The sequence below is a fragment of the Rhinolophus hipposideros genome, assembly GCF_964194185.1.
Source record: "Rhinolophus hipposideros genome assembly, chromosome: 7".
Taxonomy (NCBI): Eukaryota; Metazoa; Chordata; class Mammalia; order Chiroptera; family Rhinolophidae; genus Rhinolophus; species Rhinolophus hipposideros.
In genome coordinates this window covers 55,992,837-56,018,992 of record NC_138053.1, presented here as the reverse complement: position 1 = coordinate 56,018,992, position 26,156 = coordinate 55,992,837, and the positions used below count along the sequence as shown (strand labels likewise).

The window sequence follows — 26,156 nt, the reverse complement described above, 5'->3', positions numbered from 1 at the left end:
GCAGGGTTCCATCCAAAAGGGCAAAAAGAGCTTTGAAATCAAATGCAGGCATTAAGGAGATAGGAAGGGACTTTTTAAAGAGGAAAGAAAGCAATCAGAGAAAAGGTATAAAACAGAAAGAGCAACCCAGGAAAGGAGAGTGAGAAAAAAACCCAGGAAAAATCAGGTTCATTTAGGGATACTTTCCCCCATATCCAAGCTTACTCTTTCTTTTTTTCCTAGCGCTTCAAAGCAGTAGGTAACTTTTTAAAATACACTTTTTTTTCTTTTATCGTTTTAAAATATAATCTATGCACACAAAGAAAATTCAATGGTACAAAAGGGTACACAAAGAATAGGAAATCTCTCTCCCACTCCTGACCCAGACCTCTGCTATCCACCTCTCCCTCGCCTACCCAGGCAAGCACTCTTACCATTTTCTTGTATCTCTTTATTTGTGTGTGTGTGCCATGGACCCCTTAGCTATCTGATGACGACTATGGATGCCCCTCTCAGAATAATGCTTGAAAATATGCAAAATAAAATGCAGAGAATTACAAAGGAACCCAATTCTTTTGAAATATGTTTCTATCAACGAAGTCCTTAGAGTTCCATGGACTCCAGCATAACAGCCTTGGCTCTCATAGTTCCCATGCACGTGCAAGCACATACGTGAGCATATCTATCCTTTCCCACAAAACGGCAGTATGCCCTCTGCAGCAGGTGCTCTGCTCAGATCCCCTGTACAGCCAGTGCGCCCATCCCCCAGCTGCTGTGCGGGACTGGCTACTAATGGTTCACAGCTGACCCCTTCTACTGAGAATCCTACATCCCACCCCCCAACCTTGTGGCACACTGCAGCCAACACAGGGGTACAAAAGGTGGGGTGACTCTGTGGTTAATTCACACTTTGGAGCCCCCGCCCATGTGATGAGCCTAAAGCTGATGTCCATTAAGACCATCCTTTTGCTTAGCTTGTACTCACCCTACCCCACTCCCTCCCTCCCTGTTTCCTGGGAGTAATCCCTCCTAAGAGCACAAGAATCCCCCTTGCAGTCTTTGCTTCCAGAAATACTAATGTAAGCCATTCACCATCACTTACCTTGACTTTGCCACTTAATGATTTCTTGGAAAATATTCCATATCTGTACACATGGATCTGTCGCATTCTTTTAAAAGCCACATACTAATCATTAAATGGATCTACCATCATTAATTGAGCACAGTCATTTCCAATAGTTCCTCTCTGGGAACTTAAAAATCTAATTTTTACACATTTAAATGTAATTAATGCCTTGCCACATTCTAAGTATCTAGTTAGTTGTTGAGGAGCCTTTTTTCAACCTCATTAGCTACAAAACTTTAGTATCTTGCTGTCTTTTTGGAATAAAACTTTATTCTCAAAGCAATTTATCTTTACATTTGACAAACTATCAAGATGCAGCTGGCTCCTAGCTCACAGCCCAAGCCTCTTAACACCAGATCAAGGACCAAACTCCATTCTAAACAGGAGAAAAATAAGGACTTGCAAATGCACAACTTAGAACCTCCATTCACTGGGCCTCCCCACTTGCCTCCTTGCTGCTGGGAGGAATAGAGGTGCCTCTTGAGTCTGGTAGGAAACTGCTGGAGCTCATGCTTTCACAACCACTTCCAACAACAAACATTGATTCCCAAAGACAGCACAGTCTAAATCCCCAAGGGGAAGAGAAGCATTTCTTCTCTGACCCCACAATTGAAAGACCGTTTGGCCCCACAGAGTAGCACTTGGGGGCATCTGTTTGGGGCGGACCCACACCTTTTGAAGAGGCTTCCTGTGTGTAGGAATTTGCTGAAATTTAAGTTTTTTTCACTTCCCCAGGATTAAAACCAGAACTCACTTTTCCCCGGCTAGCAGCTGCTCACAGTGTGTATGATGACGAATCAGGAGTAGAGCGACAGAAGGAAGCAGTCGCTGCTTGGAATCCGTTTCCTGGCTAGGATGGAAGAGTGACTGAGAGACCTGGGATCGCCATGCTAACATGCGCAATAGGGTCTCTGCTGAATTCGTTCCCCTGTGTACGTTCTGATGCTCACATCTAAGAATTAAGACCAATAATTTACTTCACATTCATTTCTCTTTCCCTCATAGACTCCACCCTCCTCCAACCATAAAAATATGCTCAGTTTCACTCAAAATCAGAAAAATGCAAAACAAATCAAGGGAAATACTGTTTTCTACCTATCAGACTGGCGAAGATGAAAACGTTCAACGAACCATAGAAAAACATGCTGGGAGAATAAACCAGTACAACCTGATTTAAAGAATTGGGCCATTAACTATCAAGTATGAAATGCAAAACCCTTGACTCGGCAATTTCCCAAATGGGAATGTATTCTATAGATCAGAGGCAAGCAGATTTTTTCTTTAAAGGACCAGGTAGTAAATATTTCAGGCCTCCGGGCCATATGTATCATTGTTGCAATTACTCAGCTTTGCGGCTAAAGCGTGAAAGAAGCCACGGAAAATATGTAAACCAGTAGGTGTGGCTGTGTTCCAGTAAAACTTTGGAACAAAACAAATGGCAAGCTGAATTTGGACCACAGGCTGTAGTTTGCCTGGAAACCACCTTGATGTCCATCAAGAGAGGACAGGATAAGTCAATTGTGGTACATCTATTCAATGGAATACTTGCAGCCACTAAAAGGGAGGCAGCTCTAAGGGCACTGATAAGGGTTACCATCCAAAATATAATGTACAATTTTTTTTAAAATACAAGGTGCAGAACAGGATAGAGTATGTTCCCATTTTTTATTAAAAATGTGTGTGTGTGTGTGTGTGTGTGTGTGTGTGTTGTTTATCTAAGCATAGCACATTTCTAAAGAACCCACGAGAGATTGGGGAGCAGAACTAGAATGCTGGGAGACAGGAGCATGAGAGAGATTTTTTTCATCGTATGTCCTTTTGTGCCGTTTGAATTTTATACCATGTGCTTTACCATGAAGAACAAATAAATACAATTTAATTTTTGCAATGCATATGATTTTTTAGTAGTACATTGAATCATCAAATATAGACAAAGTGGGGCTCCAAAAAGCTGACCTAGCTATTTTCAAAGTCCCTTCCCATGCCCAGAGGCTGTGCTGTGTCAAAGAGCATCACAGAGCATCACAATGAGACTTAGGATACCTGGCTTCAAGTCCAGCCTCTGTTTCTCACTTGCTGTGCTGCCCTGAGCCAGTCAACTCATCTCTCTGATCATCCCTTTCCTCTTCTATAAAATAGAAGCAATAGTGCTTTTGAGTTATGTAATATAAAATAATATTACTGTCATTGGGGAAATCTCTTAATGTCTCCAGGCCTCTTTTCTCGTCTGCAATATCAAAAAGTCAGAAAAATGAGCCTTTCAACTCCCAAATGCATGATTTCATTAATAAACAAAGTTTGCATTTACAAGAATTCAGGCAGAATCACAAACTTGGCAAGCAAGTGAGGATCTCTTTTTGCTTATCTCAAGAGAGTGACCTCCAAGTCCAAAAATAAATAAATAAGATACATGTCTGCACATAGAAATCCAGTCCACCCTGAAAGTGCCTTCTTCCAAGGATACCATCTTTTTTTTCCCTTGGCCCAGCTGACCCACCAGCAGTTGTCTGTCAGGCAACTTTTTTTTTTCTTTGAGCTGCCACTGGGTATAGAACACTCCCTATTGGAAAAAATTTTAGGAAGGGTCACTAATAAAGAGTTTACATTAATAGTATCAAATAATAGACTCATGAGCACTGGCGCACAAAGAAATGGAAGGATCCAGATCAGGGGGCCATCCAGGGAGGACCTCCTTCCCTGTCTTGACTTCTGGCCTCTGCTAAAAGCTATCAGTTGTATTTTTTCAGGAACTCCAGGGAGATGACAGGATGGTGACAAGGAAGAGCAGTGTTGCTCTGTCCTCCTATTTCTGAGAATTTCTGGTTATTGTTAAACAAAAGTTTGGAGAAGTTAAACTGACAGGAAATAACACTGAGTTATAAGGTGGCAAATGTTGTGAAATCCGTTTTCAAAAAAGGCCAATTGGGTGAGAATGTGCTGAGGTGATAAGGAGCAGAGCTCTCAACACCGTCTCAGCTGGTAGAAGACTCTTTCCTTTCCTTCCTCATTTCCATGGACTTGGGAGCAACTACTCAGAAGCTTTGAAAAGAATGTCATGAAGACTCTTTGTGCTCCTTGCTTTAAAGAACCATTTTTGCGCTCTCAACCTTAGAACCAAGTCAGCCAGTCAAATCTAAGAGGTTTTAACAAATCACAGATCCTCCCCAGAAACCAGAGAGCATGATGAGGATACATCCCCAACAATGGTGGGCTGGGACAAGAGAGAGGGAATATGGTGTCTTAAGACAGCAAAGAAAAAGAAGGGTGGGATTTCAAATGTGAATTAGAGTATTTCATGTTCTCACTGAGAGGTGGAAGGAAATATTTATCCAATATAAGACACAGGACATGAGGGTTTAGTAAAAAAAATTGGTGGGTTATGGGGGCAAGTAGAAATAGGATGGAAAAGAGAACAGGAAAAGGAAGGAAAAAGAGACTGAATTCAACATAAGAATTTGCTATGTACCCCTCTTTGGGCTGCCTACTGAGGAAAGCACTCCTGACGGGGAACTTTGTGCTAGTGAAGAACAGGAGAGCTCTGAAGGCATAAGGGAGTAAGAAAGAACATTCAGGATCAGCACCCTGGTAAGAAGGGAACCAAGCGGTAAATCCCAGTCTCCCAGGCTCCCCAGGAAGAACTAGTATCATAAACTAGATTTAGTCTTTCAGTTTGTGTTTTGCTACATATATATGCGTCTGTAAATAGGAGATATTATTATTTTTGTGTTTTTTACTTATCATTGGGGGGAAATGGTAACATCCAATATACATCTTTCTGCAACTTGTTTTTTATAAAAAGCATATTATTTCCTGATATCAATTGATCTTGTTCATTCATTTTAACCACTCCATATCATTCTACCATATGAATATACCATACTTATTTATTCATTCCCGTATTGATGGATAAGTACAGGAGTTGGGAAAAACATTCAGTTTCCCTTCCTGTGTGTCTCCTTTTACTCTCACACTACCACCACACTTACAACACTTCTGACACTAGATGTATGGGTCATTCCCCACACCAAGCAATTCTCTGCGATACAAACTGGGTGTCCTACAATTTAATTCACATCTCACACTATCTACCTGGAGACAGTGTCAGATCCCACAGGATAAAGGCTCAATCCCACGAGATTGCCTCCCACTTCAGATGCCAATCACAAGTAGTAGGTCGCTAGGTTACCCACAATTTCTGTGTGATTTGACTACTTGGTTAAAGAGAAAACCACAGGCCCAAAATGGTGTCGCCTATGCTAAAGCCCATGATATCAAACCTAAGATTTAACAACTGACTGAATTGTTATTTCATCCACTCTTGGAAATAAAATCTTAATCACCAATCTGGAGTTTTCTGGTCAATACCAATAAGGTAATCTATTACATGGGCCCTCTCCATTTCTCCACCACCACCACCACAGGAAAAAAAAAAGGCAATCTGCACGATAAAAACCCTTATCATTCCCTTACTACCAAAAGATGGCCTGGTTGGTCTAAAAATAATCTTTTTTTTTTTTTGTCAATATGTCCTTTGCCCCACTCTTCTTCCTATAAAAACCTTCAATTTTGTACAACCCCCTCAGAGCACCCTTCTAGTTGCTAGATGGCAGAGTGAAGATCTAGAGGTCATAACAATAAGCCAGAATTAACAAGGAAAATTTTAATTGGAATAAATGTAAAACCCTACACTTACATTTTTAATGCAAATAACAGAGTCAGAAAAACAAGCTAGTGGCTTCCAATTAAACATGGCGGGTGTTACCTCCTGCTTTTATTACTATTCTATTTCAAAATCTACCAAAATGACTGTAGATGAATTTTTTCAAATAAAAGTATAAATTCCACAAGCACAAAGAATGACAGAGGATAGTGGACAGGAGATGTGAGCAATAATGTAAAAGATGGAAAACAAATAGTAACTGATTTGGCAGAACCTACCACCAAAGTGCCTGCACAGAGGGATCCCAATGAGAAAAAAGTCAAATCACATGGAAGAATCCTTGAAAGGCCAAAGATTAGGAGATACAGGTACTTCAGCAGGGAGTGGTGTAGAACAAAATGAAAAGTAGATGTGCATGAAAATATTAATAGAATGAATTGCTTAGTGAGAGTGTGTTTCCATTCATTGAGGAGGTTCAAGCAGAAGTTAGACAACTGCTAATCACATATGTTATAAAAGTGATTCAAGCTTTGGGTAGAAACTTAGCTCCAATGGCCTTGAAAGTCCCGTCATATCTGAAATCCTGTAATTCTAATCACTGCATAGAGAAGACTCCAACACGCTTTAGTAACTTCTGCATGTAGTTCCTACAGTCGTCCTATATAGGTGGCATTGTGGTACAAAATGTGACAGCAAGACAAGTAATAACAAGTGTTGAAGAGGTTGTGGGGAAAAAGGAACCTTCATACACTGCTGGTAGGTTGTAAATTGGTAGTCAGTATGGAGGTTCCACAAAAAAATTAAGAATAGAATTACCATATGACCCAGCAGCCCCTCTTCTGGGTACCTACCCCCAAAATTTGAAAACATTTATCTGTAAAAATTTATGTATCCCTATATTCATTGCACCATAGTCACAGAGGCCAAGACATGAAAAGTGTCCTTTGATAGATGATTGGATAAAGAAGATGTGATACAAGGCAACTGGATGGGTCAGTTGGTTAGAGTGTGAGCTCTCAACAAGGCTGCCAGTTCAATTCCCAGGTGGGATGGTGGGCTGCGCCCCCTGCAACTAAAGATTGAAAACGGCAACTGGATTTGGAGCTGAGCTGCTAGATTGAACAACTAGATTGAAGGACAATGATTTGGAGCTGATGGGCCCTAGAGAAACACACTATTCTCCAGTATTCCCCAATAACATTTAAAAAAAAAAGGTGTGATACATGTATACAATGGAATATTACTCGGCCATAAGAAAAGATGAAATTCTGCCATTTGTGGCAACATGGATGGATCCTTAAGATTATTATGCTAAATGAAATAAGTCAGACAGAAAAAGTTGAGAACCATATGATTTCACTCATATGTGGGATACAAAACTGAAAGCAACAAATGAACAAAACAAGCAAACAAGCAAAAACTCATAGACACAGAAAACAGTTTAGTTACCAGGAGGTTACCAGGGGGTAACCAGGTTACCAGGGGGTAAAGGGAGAGGGGGGAGATAGAAGATGGTAACGGAGATCAAAGATATGGTGATTTGACTTTGAGTGCTGAACACACAGTGCAATATATAGATGATGTATTACAGAATTGTATACTAGAAACTTATATAGTTTTATCAACCAATGTCACCCCAATAAATTTATTTTTTTAATGGAAAAAAAGATGAGACAGCAAAGGTTTACCTCTGCATGATTTTCCTGGGCTATACTAGAGTGTCTATGGCAATGCATAATAACTACAATGTTTCTGAACTTTAAAAAATCAGAAACTGGAACCTATAGGTTCAGAACACCTAGGTATAGTAGCTCTAGTGACACATGAGACTTTGTGTGCATTAATTTGTCATCCTCCTTAGCTCTGGCCTTCTGCTTTATTCATATCTCAGTAGTGACACTTCTCTTCAATGAATCAGTCATTTTTGGACAGCAAAAGAAGTCATATGCCAAAGCAACTTCTCCTTCATTTCCCAAGTGTCCTGCTTCACTATACATACCCTTTACCTCAAGGCTCCTGGGGGTGTGGGGCTCTACAAGCTTTGTCTCCCTTGATTTAAAAAAAGAAGAAGAAGAAAGAGGAGGAAGAAGAAGAGGAGGAGGAGGAGGAAGAAGAGGAGGAGGAGGAGGAGGAGGAGGAGGAGGAGGAGGAGGAGAAACAGGAGAAGAAATAAAAACAAAACACAACAAAAAACTTCTTTTCCTGTACAACTTTATACCAGTATTTTAAATATGATTGTCTCTGGCTCTCCTCCCTTTTTCACAGCTAAAGGAGATTTATACTTTCCTTCTTAAAAGCTAATTATTTAATATGTAGCTCTTCCTGATAAATTTTGCCACACATCAAAACTGTAAATTTTAATTTCTTTATTTCTCTTATCTGCTGCAGATTTCCCTAGGGAAATCAACGCCATAGATTCACATAACTCTGCTTCCACATTGAGGTCTCAATGCCAGGAAAACTTCCTAACATTAGGAATCTCTAAATCTGTCAAATCCATTCATTTTTGGCATAATTTCCCTTTTCCAAAACACTGATTTTTTTTATTTCCTAAATCCCAATAGTCCACCCAGAAAACCCAAACTGCTTTTTTTTTTATATTGGGTCTAGTCTAGCGGACAAAAAATTATGAGTTGAGCAGGAAAAAAAACCCACACTCATTCTTCCAGTGATTAGATTTTCAATAGTAATGGTGTGCTTGCACCTGATTCCAAGTATGTGTCCTAACTTGGTCCATTATAGGCCATTAAAGAACAACAACAAAAAAAATCAACCGAGTAAATAAAAAAGATTTAATTGGATTTATTAAACAATTCATGAATTGGGCAGCATCCCATCTAATAAATAGAAAGATGCTCCGAGGAGCTATACAAAATGGAAGGCTTTTATAGGCAGAAACTGGGACAAGAAAATTAAAAATGGTTCACTTCAGGCAATGTTACCTTCCCTGTAGGGGAAGGCTGGGTGTCTTATTAGGCAGATTACCTCACTAGTGCTGACCAGAAAATTACAGGCTGATTAGTTTAAATTTTCATTCTTGAAAAAGGCTGAAACTGCAATTAGGTTAGGTATCAAGTCTTGGTAGAACTTAGCATAAGTGACTCCATTTGGGGTCTGTTATTTATTTTCAACAAGGCACAGGCCCCCATATCCTATTGGATTCCGGATCTTTTGTTTATTTGTGTTGTTTTCTGGTGCCCTCTGTTCTAACTTGATTGAATAGATATAGTAGCTCACATTTCCCATCTACCCCAATTCTTAGACCAACTTTCTAGACTTGATCTTTCTGTCCTTCTCTGGAGCGAACAGAAATAATTTACTTCCTATTTAGAGCAGCTAATAAGTACTTATGGAAACATCTTTGACTTGTTTGTCCCACAGAAGGAAGGCTACCACCTGGCTAGTTAGTCCTCCAACAAAATCATTTCTATGGTTTCAAAAATGTTCTCAGCATTTCCAACATTTGTGTAAGAGAACACTCTTTCCACCTCATATTCCAAAATGGAAAACTTTCAAAGGAATACTGTGCAATTGGGCATACCGATTCTGATATGTTTATTTTAAATTTATTATATTTGTAGCACATACTTAATTTCTTAAGTAGCTTATTAAAAGGGTGGGAGTGGTGCTTTAGTGATTTCTGTAATCTACAACTATCAGGCAAATTACAGAGCTTATTTGTTGAAAAGGGAACAATTTGTGACGAAACTGTGTGCTGGGGGACCCTAGGATAAAACAAACCATTATCTCTGTTTGTAATTCATGCATTTTAAATATAGATGTGGCTTGTGTCACACCAGAATAAGAGAGAAACTTCCAAAGCTGATGAAAGAGCTGCTCAAGAAAGCATAAAAGTGTTTGGGTTCAAAGGCATAAATAAATAAATAAATAAATAAATAAATAAGATAATAACGAGCTGATACTGCTTCAAGAAAATTTTCAGTGAGATTTAAAACAAACACACAATAAATAAACACAGTATAACATGCTCCAGAATTAGTTTCTCATTGGGGCACCAAGAGATGCTAGGTCTCTCCAGAAGACTACTCAAGAGAGGCCTACGAAGAGTTTCCCAATTTGTGACTATTATAGTGTTCATCTCTTACCCTGATGTTTAGAGTAAAACTAAGGCCAGAATTATGAAGGTAAGAACTTTGATGAGGGTTCTGGTTCTGTGAGATTATATCACATGAAGTATAATTTTATATAGAATTTTACTGTGTTGGCCTGCTTGGTCAACTTATAAACAATTTGGAAAGTTTAATACTGTACAAATATGTTTTTTTGGGTCACTCATCTAAGAAGACATCAGCCCCAAAGCAAGAATATCACCTCCCTACTTTACGTTTGTTCTATGAGAAGCTAAGATCCAGCTTACTTCAATTTACAGAAACTTTTCCCAGTTCACATCACAATAAGGATTTAACGTATGTATTGTACATAAAGTTAAAACCTAATGCCAAGTGCACCAGAATATCTGTGTGTGTTAAATTTTTTGGTATCAAGGCAATTTCAGGTTACTAGCAGATTTACTGTAGGTTACGTATGGGATTAAGACCAATAAGAATCGCAGCTACATAGACAGGCATCATGGGACACAGTCAAACTGGACAGCAGGCAATACAGAGCCTGAATGCAATTCCCAGAACTGGAAGGCACCAATGCAGCCTGGTGACAAGGGACCCCAGGTGGTCATGTTGACTCCTCAGCAGCTGTGTTGACTCACCGTCGTGATGGTCACTCAGCAACTTTCTTTCTCTGTTTCTCTAGTTGAACTGCTCTCAGCCAACCACCTTACTCTGAATCTTTTCCCTACCTCATGGCTTATGGTACTCATAGCTTCTGCTAGTTTATGATTTCATTGTCTTGGAATTTATGTACTGCCCTCTGTCTGGGGAACCTAGATCTGCTTTCCTTACCAATTGCCTGTCTCCTTCTCTTTGTTGCCAGTACAAATTCTTGAGAGAGAAAACCTGACTGATTTAGCTATAACCACAGGCTACCTCATTGGCTTTGGACCAGCGGTTGTCAAACTTGGACATAGAGTCACCAGAAAGGTTTACTAAAACCAAATGGCTCCAGATAGCCTCCGGAGTTTCTGATTCTATAATATAGCTCTAGTAGGGTCCAATAATTTGCATTTCTAACAAATGTTCAGGTGACACTGATGCTTTTGATTTTGAGGTCACACTTTGAAAACAACTGCTCTAGCTATTGGTTGATGGTCCTTAGATAAGCTAAGAAGTTATATAATTTAGAATATGGCCATCTATGAATAAGGAACTTTTTCAAGTGCTGTTTCCCTCAACTAGAAACCCTGGACATAAAGTTCTCAATACGGCCTATGTACAGGCAAGCTGCCCTGCAACATTTTCCATGTCCACTCTTTTTCTAAATGACATTCAAAAGCATTCATTGAGTCCCTATTATGTGTCAAGCCTTCAATGTACTAAGCACTGGAGATACAAAAACAGATAATTTTAACTTGTAATAATCAAAGACTCAGTTGACTCATTTTAATACCTTCCGACAAATCAAGATAAATGTTTGGTTCTCTTTTGAATATAAAGATACATCAAAAGAAACTACAGAAATTCTCAAGAGTCTCCACTCAAATCATATTATGATGGAAACAGAAGTGAGAGGTACATAAGCAAGAAAAGCATAGTCAAAAAAATAATTAAAAGAATTAGTTATGAACTACTCAGAATTTCTTACTCTGAGTAAACCAAATTATATTATGACGAAACAAACTAGGCTCTGTGCTGTCAAAATCCAGCTTCATACAGAGGAGTAAGTAAGCTTATCTGAAAAGGAGGAGATGTTCAGCAGTTCTGCTAGATGCAGGAAAAAAACTGAATATATAGTGACTTTAGAAAAGGTCATATAGAACCATCATGTGAAATGGGTGGTGTGAGAATAGAAAGTTTAATATTGTACAAATACAGAGGGTGCCAAAAAAATTATACACATTTTAAAAAAGAAAAAAACTGTATTAAAATTGTAATACTCGATATATACTGATAACAAAAGCTGAATACAAATCACGTATATACATTTTTTGGCACCCTGGTATATTTTTCCTTGACAATAGAACCCCAGAAGAAAGGCTACAAACCTGCTCCTTCCCTAGTCATCCCAGGTTGCAATGCTCCTTCTTCCCTTTCTGGCTTTGTCCTTCAAGCTTTGCCCAAATTCATGGTGGATTGTGTTGTATTATATCGTCCTCTAGTGGTTTCAAAAATATCTTGTCTTCCTTTTTTAAGGGTAGTGTTTATCACAGGGCCAAAAAATCCATGGTGCTTAACAAACGTCTGTTAAATGGACTGGAATGAATGACAGAGATCCTGAAGGATAACTGTGCCTTGGCTAGACAACGTAGCTCAGCTTCCCTGAGAAAATGGGCAGTTAAGTATTTTAGGCTCAGGCTACTTATGCCATCATTGACTTTCCTTTAATAAAGTGGATCATGCCATATAGTTTGTCATTGTCTCTTGTATAGTTTCAAGGAAATCCAATGTAACTTTTTGGGGTAATATAGCCTGAGAGTACAAATGTTCTAAAAATGATAACTACAAGTTCTCTATTGACAAGAACAAATACAGCGAGTTGAAGTGTTTAAAGCTGGTCTCTATTCCTAAGTATTGTGTGCAGTCACAATCTCAGTCATGTCCAAAATATGAACACCTCACTTACTAAGAACACATTAATCCTTCTTCTTTATCAGCTTGGTACATTGTGTATTGGGTTTGCTCTCTCTCTCTCTCTCTCTCTCTGTCTCTCTCTCTCTGTCTCTCTCTCTCTCTCTCTCTCTCTCTCTCTCTCTCTCTCTCTCTGTCTCTCTCTCTTTCCCTGAATCCATTCAACAAGTGTTTATTGCTTCTGCTATGTGCAAGGTACCATGATGGGCAGTTTGGGGAGGGAGGAGGAGGGAAGATGGAGAGGCAAACGAGACATACCCTTGCCCTCAAAGTGCTTACCATGTAGGGAGAAACCAGAGTAAACAAAGTTTTTTTAAATAATACCTGAACATGCAAAAAAAAAATTGTAAATGCTACAGAAATGTGTATAGTGAAAATCAAACCTCCTTCATCTTTGACTTTCTCTCACTGCTATTTCTGTCCTTTTATCTTTTCAGGTATGTTCTCCATACACACATCAATCAATCAATACTTATTTTCTTTTTACACACAAAAAAGCATAAAACAACACACTGTTCTGAGTTTTGTTTTTTCATTAACTACAAGTAGACCTACCTCATTTAACTGTGTAGTATTCTATTGAATGAATATACCATTATTTATTAGGAATAACCTCACTAGCTATGTAACTTTGAGCATAACCTTTCTGTGCCTCAGTTTTCTTATCAGCAAAGGAGGGATAATAATAGTACTATCTCATAGAGTTGTTGTAAGGATTGAGTTAATTGTTACATATAAAATTGCTTAAAAGAGTACATTAGACCTTATAAAAGCTAAATAAGTGTTTTTATTATTATTAGTACATATTATATAGTAGTTTGCTAACAATTACTGCTACAATTAATATCCCTATATTTATGTCTTTGCACATTTGTGCAATGTATCTGTAAGTTAAATTCCTAGATCATGTACATATTAAATTTTGATAGATATTGCCAAGTTGCCCTTGAAAGTGGTAATATGAACTTTAAATTCTACCAACAATGCAAGAATCCCTGTTTTTCCACACCCTTGACAACAGTATATCGTGAATTGTATCATACGTTTAATTAAATAATTGATATTATTTTTGTGGATTGATGTGTCAAGAACTGTAAAGAGACTAAGATTTTTCCCCCAGCTCACAACTAGTTTCCTAGAACGTGACAGAAGGCACAAGACTCCTGGGTCAGAAGCAAAGGACTTTGTTACTCATGCAGGCAGCATGAATCTCATGTTTGCATCACTTAGTCTTACTTCTCCCACCCAAGTCTCCCACTCCCAAGTCATGCATCCCATGATGCATGGCAGTCTAGGTAGATGCTAACTGAGGGTTGCTGCTAGCAAACCTGCCCAACCTTTGTTCTAGAGAAAGGCATTATCTTTATTATTCTGATCAGCAAACACATCTTCCTTCCACCCCAGACGGAGATATTATCTCTGTCTTCCAAGGCTGTTTGCTATACAAACATCTTTGAAAACATAATCTGGAACAAAAGCTGTCAATGCCTCTGCTCAGAAGACGTGCGGAAATACAGGAGACCCATAGAGAATTGTCTTCCAACAAGATACTTCTTTTCAATCTGTTTGTCCAAAGTGTGTTTCTAATCCGTTTGAGAAGAAGGGTAACTCCACTCTGTAATATAATTGGTACTGGCACATAGTAAGCCCTCAATAAATATTTCCTTTTGGATTAGGGGTGGATGAATGCAAGAATAAATTCCTGCAAATCTTGGACCATAGGTGCAATGAACCTTGAAGATCCACTGTCAAACTCAGGTCTTCTGGCTGAGAATATCTAAATATGAATTATTTCTCTCCATCTCTTCATTTGCATCCTATTAATTCTTCCTGTAAATAATTAGTGGCTTTCATTTTTAACTGCCCACATTTAATATCTGCTAAAGAGATTACACACAGTAGAATCCCTAAGCACTAAGAGAGCAAACCCTTAAAACTATCTACTGCTTTCCTTCATTGCTTCACAGTTATAGTGTGAAGCCCAGTATCTCTCAGAGAATTCCAGAGCATTCACACTTTCATTTTTCTTCCTGCCTGATCAGGACAGATATGGAATTGTTGAACATTGTCTTGGTTTCCTTTTCTGCTTTCAAATAAAGGATAAAAACACGTTTAGCATCAGGCAAAGTCATCTGATGAGTTTGGGGTAGCTTTCTCCACTAAGGTACAACATATTAGGAGTTGATTTTTATGAGCGTTGTACTACTCCTCAGTCTGGAATAAAACACACTTACAAAATCTATGGGCTGCTTATTGTTATTAAAGGTTTGATACCATATCACGTGTACCATTCAGGGTTTGCAATTACAAACAACAACCTCCACTCTGACTAGTTCATGCAGAAATTTATTAAAGGACATTGGGTAACTCACAGAACCTCTTAGAGGACCAGAAAGAACCAAAAACACCACTGCTATTGTCACTTGGCACCAAAGATGCTCAAGAATGGACACCAGAAGCTCTGTCACTGCTATTTCCAAAGTACTGGATGCCTCCTCTAGAGTAGAAAATCAGTGTCCCCACTTGCTGCCTCCTCAGATGAAGTCAAGTTACACTGGATATGTCTAACTGGTGAAACCCAGGTCACATGCCAGAACCCTAGCTCTAAGGAAGTCTGGGAATGTGAACCTTAGGAAGATAGAACACCTAATATGAGAAATGACAAAAAATATATGTAGCTTTGCCTCTTTGCTCCATCTACTGTGAGGCTGAAGACCATGCTCAGCAATGAGACTGTGGACATTCCAGAAAATGTGGACATCACTCTGAAAGGACGAACAGTTATCATGAAGGGTTCCAGAGGCATCCTGCAGAGGGACTGCAATCACATCAATGTAGAACTCAGCCTCCTTGGAAAGAAAAAGAAGAGGCTCCAGGTTGACAAATGGCGGGGAGATAAAAAGGAACCGGTTAGTGTTCGCACTATCTGTAGTCATGTACATAATCCGGGGTGTTACATTGGGCTTCCGTTACAAGATGAGGTCTGTGTATGCTCACTTCCCCATCAACGTCGTCATTCAGGAGAATGGTGCTCTTGTGGAAATCCGAAATTTCAGGGTTCAGATGAGGTCAGGTATTGCTTGTTCAGTATCTCAAGCCCAGAAAGACAAGTTAATTCTTGAAGGAAATGATATTGAACTTGTATCAAATTTAGCTGCTTTGATTCAACAAGCCACAACAGTTAAAAACAAGGATATCGGAAAATTTTTAGATGGTATCTATGTTTCTGAAAAAGGAACAGTTCAGCAGGCTGACGAATAAGATCTAAGTTGTCCAGCTACAGAAACGCTAAGATGTCGAGTGATTCCTCATACTTATTTATGATATTTTAAAGACGCAATAAAAGTGGACATTGTCAGTAGGTCCTTTGCCCATATACCCTTGGATCCCAGGAGCAGTCTTAACAAACAGCACCTTCCTCTCTTTGTCAGAGAATTGCTCCCCCAATATCCCAATTCCCTTGTATTATAATCTGAACGTTTGTGTCCCCCCACAAATATGTTGAGATCCTAACCCCAAAGTGATGGTATTAAGTGGTGGGTCTTAGGGAGATAATTGGATCGTACAAACAGAACCCTCATGATCGGGATTAGTGCCCCTATAAGAAAGATCCCAGACCTTTCCAGTGACCGTTCTTCCCCAGAGAAGGCCAGTAAGCAGCAGCCACAGGTGCCCAACTGAAATGGCAGTGTCCTGAAGCCCCATTTCCACAAGGACTGGTAGCAGTGTGTGGCCATGTGGTTTAAGCAGTCAGCTTGGAAAATCAGCAGGAGGCAATGCCCAGCAAACCAAAGTGTACCGCATCACCCCATGCCCTGCGTCCAACCTATCTGACCCATAGTGAGATGCCCCATGGTAAGGTACCACACCAAAGTGTGAGCCTGCAGGGGCTTCAGCTTGGATAAGTTAAGGGTGGCTGGCATCCACAAGAAGCTGTCCTGGCCCACTGGGATCTCAGTGGATCTGAGTATGTGGAACAGGTCCACAGAATCCCTGCAGGCTAACATGCAGCTGCTGAAGAAGTACTGCTTCTAGCTCATCCACTTCCCTAGGAAGCATTCAGCCCCCAAAAAGGGAGACAGCTCTGCTGAAGAACTCAAATTGGCTCCCCAGCTAACAGGACTACTTATGCCAATATGGAATATCTACAAGAAGGAGAAAGCCTCATGTCATCACAGAGGAGAAGAACTTCAAGGCTTTCGACAGTCTTTGCATGGCCCGTGCCAATGCTTGGCTCTTTGGCATCTGGGCCAAAAGGGCCAAGGAAGCTGCAGAACAGGATGTCAAAAAGTAAAAATCAAGTGTTGTTAGTAACTTGTGATTAAATATACATGTAGATGTTTATGTTTATATTTATATTTTTATATACTGGGGGTGCCAAAAAATGTGTACACATTTTAAGAGATGTCATCTTTAATATGTATTACTTTTTGAAGTTGAATTGAATTACGGTAGCAATGTGTAGTATGACGTTCGTTCAAAAGATGACATTAGTCAAATGAATGCTAGCGTCACCATATGACAGGCAGGACAGTCAAAGAAAATGATGAAACACGGTTGGAGGAGCACAAGACCATTTTGAAGTGGCATTTGAAAATTGAGAACATTGTGGAAGTACTACAATGGAGGCGTAAGGAAGCATCAGAACCTCCAACCCGCCTAACAATTGCAGGCATTCGTAATAAGTCTGAGATGCATGGTATGTGATGTGCACAAGGGAAGATCCAGGAGACCTCGCACAGCAACAGGTCCTGTTTCTTTTGCTATGGTGTTGGAACAGTTTACACACTCACCACAGAAGTCTACCAAACAATGTTCGCCATAATCACAAGTGTCTGGACACTGATGGTAACCATTCTGAGCATCTCCTGTAATTGCAGAAGTCAAACGTGATTTGTATTCATCTTTTGTTATCAGTATATATTGAGTATTAAAATTTTAATACAGTTTTTCCCTTTGTTAAGATGTGTATACATTTTTTTGGCACCCTCTGTATAAAGACCCCAGAGAGCTACGTAGCTTGCCCCTTCCACCGTTTGAAGACACAGCCAACAGCTGCTGCCTAAGAACCAGGAAGTGGGTCTTCTCCAGACACCAAATCTGCCCAGAACTTAATCTTAGACTTCCTAGCTTCCAGAAATGGGAGAAATAAATGTGCGTTGTTTGTAAGCCCCCCAGTTTATGGCTTTTTTTTATAGCAACCCAGATGGACTAAGACACCTTGCCCCTGATCAGGACCCTCTGAGGTGCGATCTCCAGTAAGGGAGCTCCCCAGTTGAACTTTGACACCACACCTTTGCTTTTCTTTCTTTCCTGTCTCATCTTCCCACTCTCCTATCAGTTTTTCTTGGGAACATTTACTAACAAATCACTTTCACACAAATCCTTATCTCAGAGTTTGCTTCTGGGAAAACCCAACAAGTACCTAGAATTGGACCTAGCATATGGTAAGCATTCAACAAATATTCATTGGAAGGAAGGATGACAGAGCTAAGTTGCCACCCATGACAATAGCCACCATATTTTTTGATCCAGATTCCTGGAGGGGGCTTAAGAAACAGGCTCTCCCCCATTTGGTTCTCTTACATCATTGGAATCGTTGTGACTCTTGTAATCAGGAAAAAAGTTAGCAAAATAGCTAACACTAAAATGCATTTTGCCCATCTAGAGAGTAGTTTTGCCTTACTAATTACGTAATATAAAATATAACACTTTTGGGAGTTAAACTCTGTAACATATGCCAACAAAATAATGCCAACCTTGAAAGAATCTTCTACTAAAAATTAAATGAAACAAGAGCATTCCTGGTACATAGTAGCCTCCCCTAAAAGATAATTCCCTTTCTTGCTCCTTCCAGCTACCTGAAAATTATATTGAGAAAAAATATTTCATCACTATACTTGTCACTGTGTACAAATGAGTCAAAACTAGATAAAAATTAATAATAGCTAGGATGGAGAAGAAGTCTCAGCCAGCTCAAGTTAGCATGATTTGGCAGTGCTGAAGAGGAGACGATGGCCCACATGGTCAGGATATTGGTTACATACAAAAGGACTAAGCAAATAAGTCAATACATTGAGGATAATGAGAACCAGGTTTTTCACTACCAGGGAAAGAGGTGAAAATATAGAAAGTAGAAAGACTAGAATAAAAAATACAAGTTTGGGTTGTAACTGGAGGAATCAGTATGAACGCCTGGTTTCTGATAGATGATAAATAGAAAGATATGTCTACATATTTACATATACACACATCTAAGTAGTGTATACATAAATACATAGATATATACTGGGGGTACCAAAAACATGTATACAAGTGGACACTTTGGTCAACGTTGCTCAAGCAGTAGTTCGCCATCATCAGAAGTTTCTAATCAGAAGTGTCTGGAGGCTGATGGTAACCACTTTGAGCACCTCTTGTAATTGCAGAAATCCAACGTGTCTTGTATTCATCTTTTGTTATCAATATATCTTATTAAAATTTTAATAGTTTTTTTCCTTTCTTAAAATATGTATACACTTTTTTGGTACCCTCTGTATACATAATTCCTAACTCTGTCCATTAAGAAGTCAAAGAAGTAGTTGCACCAGTAGCAATGAACATACCCAACACCCAGATCTTGGGTTCTAAATAACATTTTCCTCAAAAGGAATCAGAGCTCCTTGGAGAAATGGCTAATTCCAGAGCTAAGGTACAGTATGTAATGAATCTAGAACATCTTGTACCAGAAATCACAAAAATTATAAAAGAATGATAGGAATATGTCAAAACGACACGGGAGCTAGTCAAGGTGTTCCCACTGGCTAAATCTGGGAGAATTTGAGCAATTGATTATAATCTATGGAATAATAATGACAGCAATTGATTATAATCCACTCCATAAAATAGGAACCCATGAGCTCATAAAGATATAAATACTAGACAAATGGGAAAACAGGAAAGTTTTACCTGACACCAGAATGTCAACTACTAAATGTAGAAGAGATGATTACCATTTGGAAAACTTTACAGTAATGATTGCTTTGGTCGAGATGCAAAATGGATACTAACATAAATGAGTAAAGTGTGATGAGGAAAAGAATCTTTACATGGTCTCAAGTATCTCCAGACAAAATTAATATTAGATGGCAAAATCTGGTAGACATCATCTTACCAAATGATGAAAGTTAACTTCACCAATAATGAAACAAATCAGCATCATGTGCCTTCTGATGTGATGCACTGAGTGGCATGTAGTATTACTTCTGTGGTATTCCTGCCAAAAATGCGTATCCTAAACTCAATCATGAGGAAGCATCAGACAAACCCAAACTGATGGACATTCTGCAAAGTAATTGTCCTGTCCTCCACAAAAATATCAAGGTCATGAAAAAAGGAGAGACCAGGACTGCTCCAGATAAAAGAAAATCAACAAGACATGATAATTAAATGCAACACATGATCTTGGATTGGATCCTGGAGCTATAAAGGACTTTATTGGGAAAACATGTAAGGTATTTCTCAAGGACCATTGTAGCTCCAGAGGTCTCTTTGAGGCCCATGAGGCTTTTGTTGGAATGCAGCATCTCCCAACTTCTCCCTCTGCCCAATTCTGCTTCCTTTCCCTCCTTTTCAAAGTTATTAGTCTCAAAAGCACTCCCTAATATCCTTCACACTAAGCTCCATCTCAGAGCTTCCTTCCTGGAAAACTCAACCTGTAACACAAAGACTGAGTAGGATTTTAACAAGCAAAAGTTGAAGTAGGAAGTATTCTGGGCATGGGAAATAGTTTAAGCAAAATCTTTTATTAGAAGATAAACAATGCAATTGAAGGGTGAAAAGGGTGACTGGAACCCAGAGATCGGACAGCAGCTTGATGTGAGATGAAGCTGAAAAGATAGATTGGTATGGGGCAAGCCCATACAGGATGCTGTTGGCCATGTTAATGATTTGAGTTTGTCTTAAGAGTAATGGAAAGCAACTGGAAGCCTGGCAGGTGAAGTAGGGTGCATTATAAGATTTGCATTTGGAAAACAGTCCTATTACTGTGGCACATGTGGAAAACAGAATGAAAAAGTGAAAGTGAACTTGGAAAGACTAGTAAAGAGGCTACTGTAGTGGTCTAAACAAAAGGTGATGGTAGTCTAGACTTGATGGTGGTGATAGAGATGGAAAATTTTGGATTGATTCAAGAAATAGTGAGAAGATAAAAAATTGATGCAATTTGATGATGAACTGGATATATATCATAAGGAAAGAGAGGTGTTAAGGATGACGTCTAAGGTTTTGGTTTGCTAAACTGAAAGAATGGTGCCAATGAATGAGGTAGAGAATGTTAGAAGAGGATCGGGTTTAGGGGAAAACTTGTGTGTGTACTTTTGGACATAAAGAACTTGAGCTTCCTTTGAGACAACCAAATATCGGGTTCTGTAAACCAAGGAAAGAGAATGCTTCAAGAAATGCTTCAAGAATGCTCCAGATCAACTGTGTTGAAAGCTATTGGTAGGTGAGGTAGCTAATATACTGCTGAAAACTCTCCATGAGAGAGCTGCTTCAGAGGACTGATGAATGCAGAAGCCAGGCTGGAATGGGTTGATAAGTGAGTAGGAGGAAAGAAAACAGAGACACTTTTCCTTCCACCACAAAAAAAAAGAAAAAAAAGAAAAAGAATCCACTGTTGCAGGAAATGTACTTACCGGCCTTACAGGCCTAAAGAAAAGTGTCACAGTTCTAACCAAATTAGAAATATTAAATGAATTCAAGCTCCTCTTTAGATGAAAGTTAATACAATTTATAAATGTCATTTTACCTAGTTCTCTCTAGAGCTAGGAATGAAACTAGCTCTAGAAAAACACAAGAGTTGTTCCCACTGCCATTCCAATTAGAAAATAAAAATTCTACAAAGAAATTCCTACCCAAAAAATTTCTACAAAAAAAGTCACTTGAAGAAAGTGAAGCAAGAATGTCACCCTTTAGTGGGCTTTTATCTACCCCACTCTGGACCAATGAGTATCAGCTGATGCGAGCAAATAATATGGGCATTTTTGTACAAATTCAATAAACAATACTATGAAATATTCTGAATTTAAAACCCCTACTTAAAGAATATTGTATATTTGCTTTTATTTGTCTCAAACAGGAAAATGTGCGTTTTTAGCTTTTAAAGGTCATGCCTTCCTCAGTGTTCTTCCCACAATGCCTTCCTCCCATATCCAAAATCTTATCAGAGTTCCAGGTCAGATTCTGTTTATCAGACTCCGTGAGTCTTTTCTGGTTATACCCATATCACATCCTATTTGGGAAACCTTTGCATTTGTGCCTTTAATATGAAACGTCACCAACCAAGTGTTGCTCTCAAATTGCTAAGTATTTTTTATACTGTAATAGATTATGAAGCCCCAGCACGCTGACTGATTCCTCATTCTTTTATAAGGTACTAAGGCTCTTTACGTATAGTCAGATTAAGTATTGTAAAGTAATCATAATTTACATTGCCCCAAATTCCATTTTCATCTCCAAATCCCAGTCCTCCAATTTCATTATGAGTGTTGATAATAGTTAACATTTATTGATTACTATATATCATTCACTGTTCTAGACAGTTTTCACATATTAACATATATAATCCTCCCAACAAATCTATGATATAGGTATTACTGTTTCTATTTTACAGATAAGAAAATTGAAGTACAGAAAATCCAAGTTACACAATTATTAAGTGGTCGGGTTGGGATTCAAATCAAGACTCACACAGGAAACAATTTTCCTAACTTTTTAGCATCAGAAAAATAACCCTAATAAGGTCTGGTCCTCTACAGGTGGCGCTACAGGGACAGGTAAGCACACAGGGAGCTTCTACAGGAGGAGCTGATGGGGGCGAGGATTGGATCTTTCACCCCGCGGTGGGCGGGGCCTCAGGCAGGGCAGGGAAAGCCGGAGTTCTGCTGTGCGCAGGCGCGGAGCTGGGCACTCCCCCGGGAGTGAGGGCTGCTGGACCCGATGACGTGGCCTGGCAACGTCCGCTCCGGTGCGACTCCCGGGAACCCGGCGCCGCCGGAACTGCCCGCGGCCTAGTCCTGGCGTGCGTGTGCTTGTGAGCAGGTTGCGGGGACAGCAGCAGCGGCGGCTTGGCTTGCGGGGAACCAGCGAGGCCGCTGCCATGGGAGAGTGACGTCCCTGCGTCCGCTGTTCCGCGGCAGCGGCGAGACATGAGGAGACCCCGCGGCAAGGGCAGCGGCGGCGGCGTCTGCTGAGCCCCGGGATGGAGGAGAAATACAGTGGGGACGTGCTAGCCGGCCCCGGCGGCGGCGGCGGCGGCCTTGGACCGGTGGACGTGCCCAGCGCACGGTAAGGGATCGGTCAGGCTTCCCGCCTCCGGAGCTGCTCTCTCCCGCGTCCGCGGGCTCGCTCACCCACTCGCGGACCTGGAAGGCAGCTTGGCCGCTCCGGACACGCCTTCCCTGGCCGCTGCCCTGGACTCCGCCCGGGTGCGCGCGGGGACCTGCGTCCCTCTCAACCCCTGACCGCCTGGAACGCCCCCTCGGCTCTGCACGCGCCCCAGAGCCCTCGCTTCTCTCCCTCCGCCCCCGGCTGCAGCTCGCTCCTGGCGGCTCCTCTTCCCCGTCCAGAATGAGTGCTCGAAGGTCCTGGAAGGTTCTGCTTGAGCCTGTGGTTTTCAGGGCAGACCGTTCGCGTTAGAACTGCACCCAGGTCACGTGCGAGGATTTTCTGATCGATGAGAAACACTTCTGTGCGCTGTTTCTCCCTAAAATAGTAGTGGTTTGGTGACTGCTTGATTTCTGACGCCTCCCTGCGTAAGTTAGGGGAAGGTGTCACCATCTCTTCAGGCGAAGAAAGCAAGAGTCCAAACTGTTGAACTTCAATGTTCATGTGAATCCCACACTTCAGGAATCGAACCCGTCATCTAGTTTTTTTTTACCTTCCTTGGTATATTTTATTATTAGATAAGCAGTGTGTGCTTATTGTCAGAAAATTCAAACGGTACAGATATTCATAGAGTAAAAAACGAAAATTCCTCTTTACCTTGCCCACCGATGCTCCCACTAACCCCCAAGAGATTAAGTACAGTGACCACTTTCAAGTGTGTCCTTCTTGACCTAAGTTCTGAGGTGGTGTCAAACATGCATAATATAAGGCCCAGCAAGTTGGTTGGAACTGGTATTCATTGCCTTCATTTTTTTTTCAACATTTCTTTTTAATTTATTGGGGTGACATTTGTTAGTAAAGTTACATAGATTTCAGGTGTACAATTCTGTATTACATCATCTATAAATCCTATTGTGTGCTCACCACCCAGAATCAGTTCTCCTTCCATCACTATATATTTGATCTCCTTTAGCCGCATCTTAAACCCCCCACTCCCCTTACCCTCTGCATTGCCTTCATTTTTAATGAGGTTAAAGTTTTCTACTTGAATACTTCTTGGAGACTTAAAGATTGTTTTCATAAATGTTTTGAAATTGTAGAAATTGCATTACTAATAACTTTTTTGTGAAAAGGAAAGAACACAAAATGCTGGAACAGAACTGCATTTTTGTAGTACAAGTTTAAATTTCTAATCTATTTTGAGCAACTCATTTTGTAAATAACAGCATGTCAGATACTTACTGTGACATGACAACTAAATGCAATAGGCGATTCTGCTCTGGATTTGGTACTAGAGGGGGGAAAATGCTATAAAGGACAGTACTAGGTCAATTAACAAAATTGGACTATGGACAATAGATTAGATAAAAGTATCATATCAAATGTTAGATTTCCTGAAGCTGGTAACTCTACTGAATTTATAAGAGAATGTCCATATTCTTAGGAAATACAAATTAGGGGTAAAAGAGCATGATGTATATTAGATAAATAGTTCAGAAAAAAAGTCCATGTGTATTTATAGAGAGATAATAAGGGACAATACATTAATAATTAGGGAATCTACATAAAGAGTATACTATTAAACTTTTCTGTAAACAAAGTTATTTTTAAATAAACAGTTTAAAATTGTTACTTACTCTAGAGGTTAGGGTCTTAGGTAGATGTGGGAAACAGTCCTTTGCCATCTTATTTGCTTAGCAGAGGTGCCCTTCTATTGTAGTTCACTGCAGAATCAAATTCCACTGAGGACTAGATGAATTTTTGAATAGATTCCAGGTTGCAAGAGTTTTCCTTTATAAAGACTGAAAATCAAATATTGGTTATAATCGGCAGCAAAAACTAATTGACAAATCCTCTAATTATGTATTTTTTGTGCATGAATTCACAAATGTGAATTGTTTTAAATGTTTCTCTTTTGGCGTCCTTAAGTCCTCTGCAAAAAAGGGCAGAGGGTGACAGCCAACATTTGTTGAGCGCCTCCAATGTTCCGCATGCTTTGAGTACAGCCTCTCCCTTAGCCCTCAGCACAGTACTACAGCCTAGGTAGTGGTATCCTTGTTTCACAGATCAGGAAACGGAGATGGAGAATTTTCCCAAGATCACACAACTAATAACTGAACTGGGAGCCAGTTATCCCAAACCCGATGCATAGTGCCTTCTACATAGTAGACACTTCAATATTTATTGAATGAATAATAATTGAATTACACACACTGATTTTTGTTGTGCTGTTTTTAACTGGAGAACTGGGAGCTGCTGCAGTGAGCAAAGCCCAAGAAGCAGGTTTGAACCCAAACCCAAATTTCAGTAATTCCAGCTTTCCAGAACCAGAGATTTTTCTAACCCTTCATACAAAAGACCAGTGGTATCTTTGATGAGACTAGTTAATGGCAAACAATGATTTATAAGTTGGGGAGATGGATCAGCTCCCTTTCAATTGCCCAGAGAGTCAGTGAGTAGCTCAAGGGCCACTGCCCTATTGTTCAAGAGCCTCCCATTTTCTTTTCCTTTAGTAAATGAAGCTGTTCATTGTTTCTCTCTGCAACATGAACTAGGAATGTCTACTTACTCCTGTATGGTTACTAAATATGGTGTGTCATCTTTAGCCCAACAGCAAGACTTCATTAATGGAGATTTTAGAAATCAAAGTATCTAACTTTAGAAATTAGACAATAAATTTTCTAATTTAATATGCTAACAAAAGATCTTCAGTATATATTATGTTAAAAGTCACATAGCAATATCAAAATGTATAGTTGTGACTATGTGAATGTTTCTAAAATATATGTGTGTCCATACGTGGAAATGCAAAGAAAAAGGTTTAGAAGGGTGTATGTACCCAGTTGGTCACCTATGAGAAGGAAATTGGGAATTATTTTATTTAAAACTTTTATCACAACCAGCTACTCAAGAATTACTTTTGTAACCTCTGTTTTCTTTTTAATTAAAAAGGGAATAAAGAAAATTAGTGTCAGAAGGATCATAATAGTAACATTATCAAGAAGTATTTTACTTAATGTTCTATATGACTAAATCTTGCCATGAAAGTGCCAAATTTTTAGTTTTGTTAATACTTTAAACAAAAATTTAGAAATAATTTTATATTGCCCCTATCTTCTTAAAACAATTATATTCAATATAATTTACCTTTTATTTGCTGACTTTTGCTGACTTGGTCATTTTGAGCATAATCTGATGCACTGAACTTAAATACAGTAATTTCTTCAACAGCTCCTTCCTAGTGCTAATGTTTTGCATATGCTGCTCTCTGTACTTTGAAATACCCTTTCCTTTTCCTTGCTTGATAATTCCTACTTACATCCTT

General features: G+C 39.6%; 1 protein-coding gene and 2 pseudogenes across 4 annotated transcripts in view; all 3 read left to right on the top strand.

The window, feature by feature from the left end:
* The first annotated feature begins 686 nt into the window (after positions 1–686).
* Positions 687–15,727, top strand: LOC308499753 (large ribosomal subunit protein uL6-like; annotated as a pseudogene). Its single transcript has 2 exons — positions 687–860; positions 15,145–15,727. The product of its transcript is annotated as a large ribosomal subunit protein uL6-like (transcript).
* Positions 15,728–16,147: 420 nt separating this feature from the next.
* LOC308499752 (large ribosomal subunit protein eL13-like) lies at positions 16,148–16,760 on the top strand (annotated as a pseudogene). The gene has a single exon. The product of its transcript is annotated as a large ribosomal subunit protein eL13-like (transcript).
* A 5,635-nt stretch (positions 16,761–22,395) lies between these two features.
* The window catches only part of SLC30A5 (solute carrier family 30 member 5), a 30,816-nt gene continuing 27,055 nt past the window's right edge, over positions 22,396–26,156 (top strand). The window contains exon 1 of one of the 2 annotated variants that reach the window (XM_081054293.1): positions 22,396–22,792. In XM_081054293.1, the coding sequence (XP_080910419.1) occupies positions 22,707–22,792 (86 nt within the window). In that variant the 5' untranslated portion in view covers positions 22,396–22,706. The remainder of the gene's footprint in view (positions 22,793–26,156) is intronic. The other variant, XM_081054294.1, reaches the window with a different exon arrangement.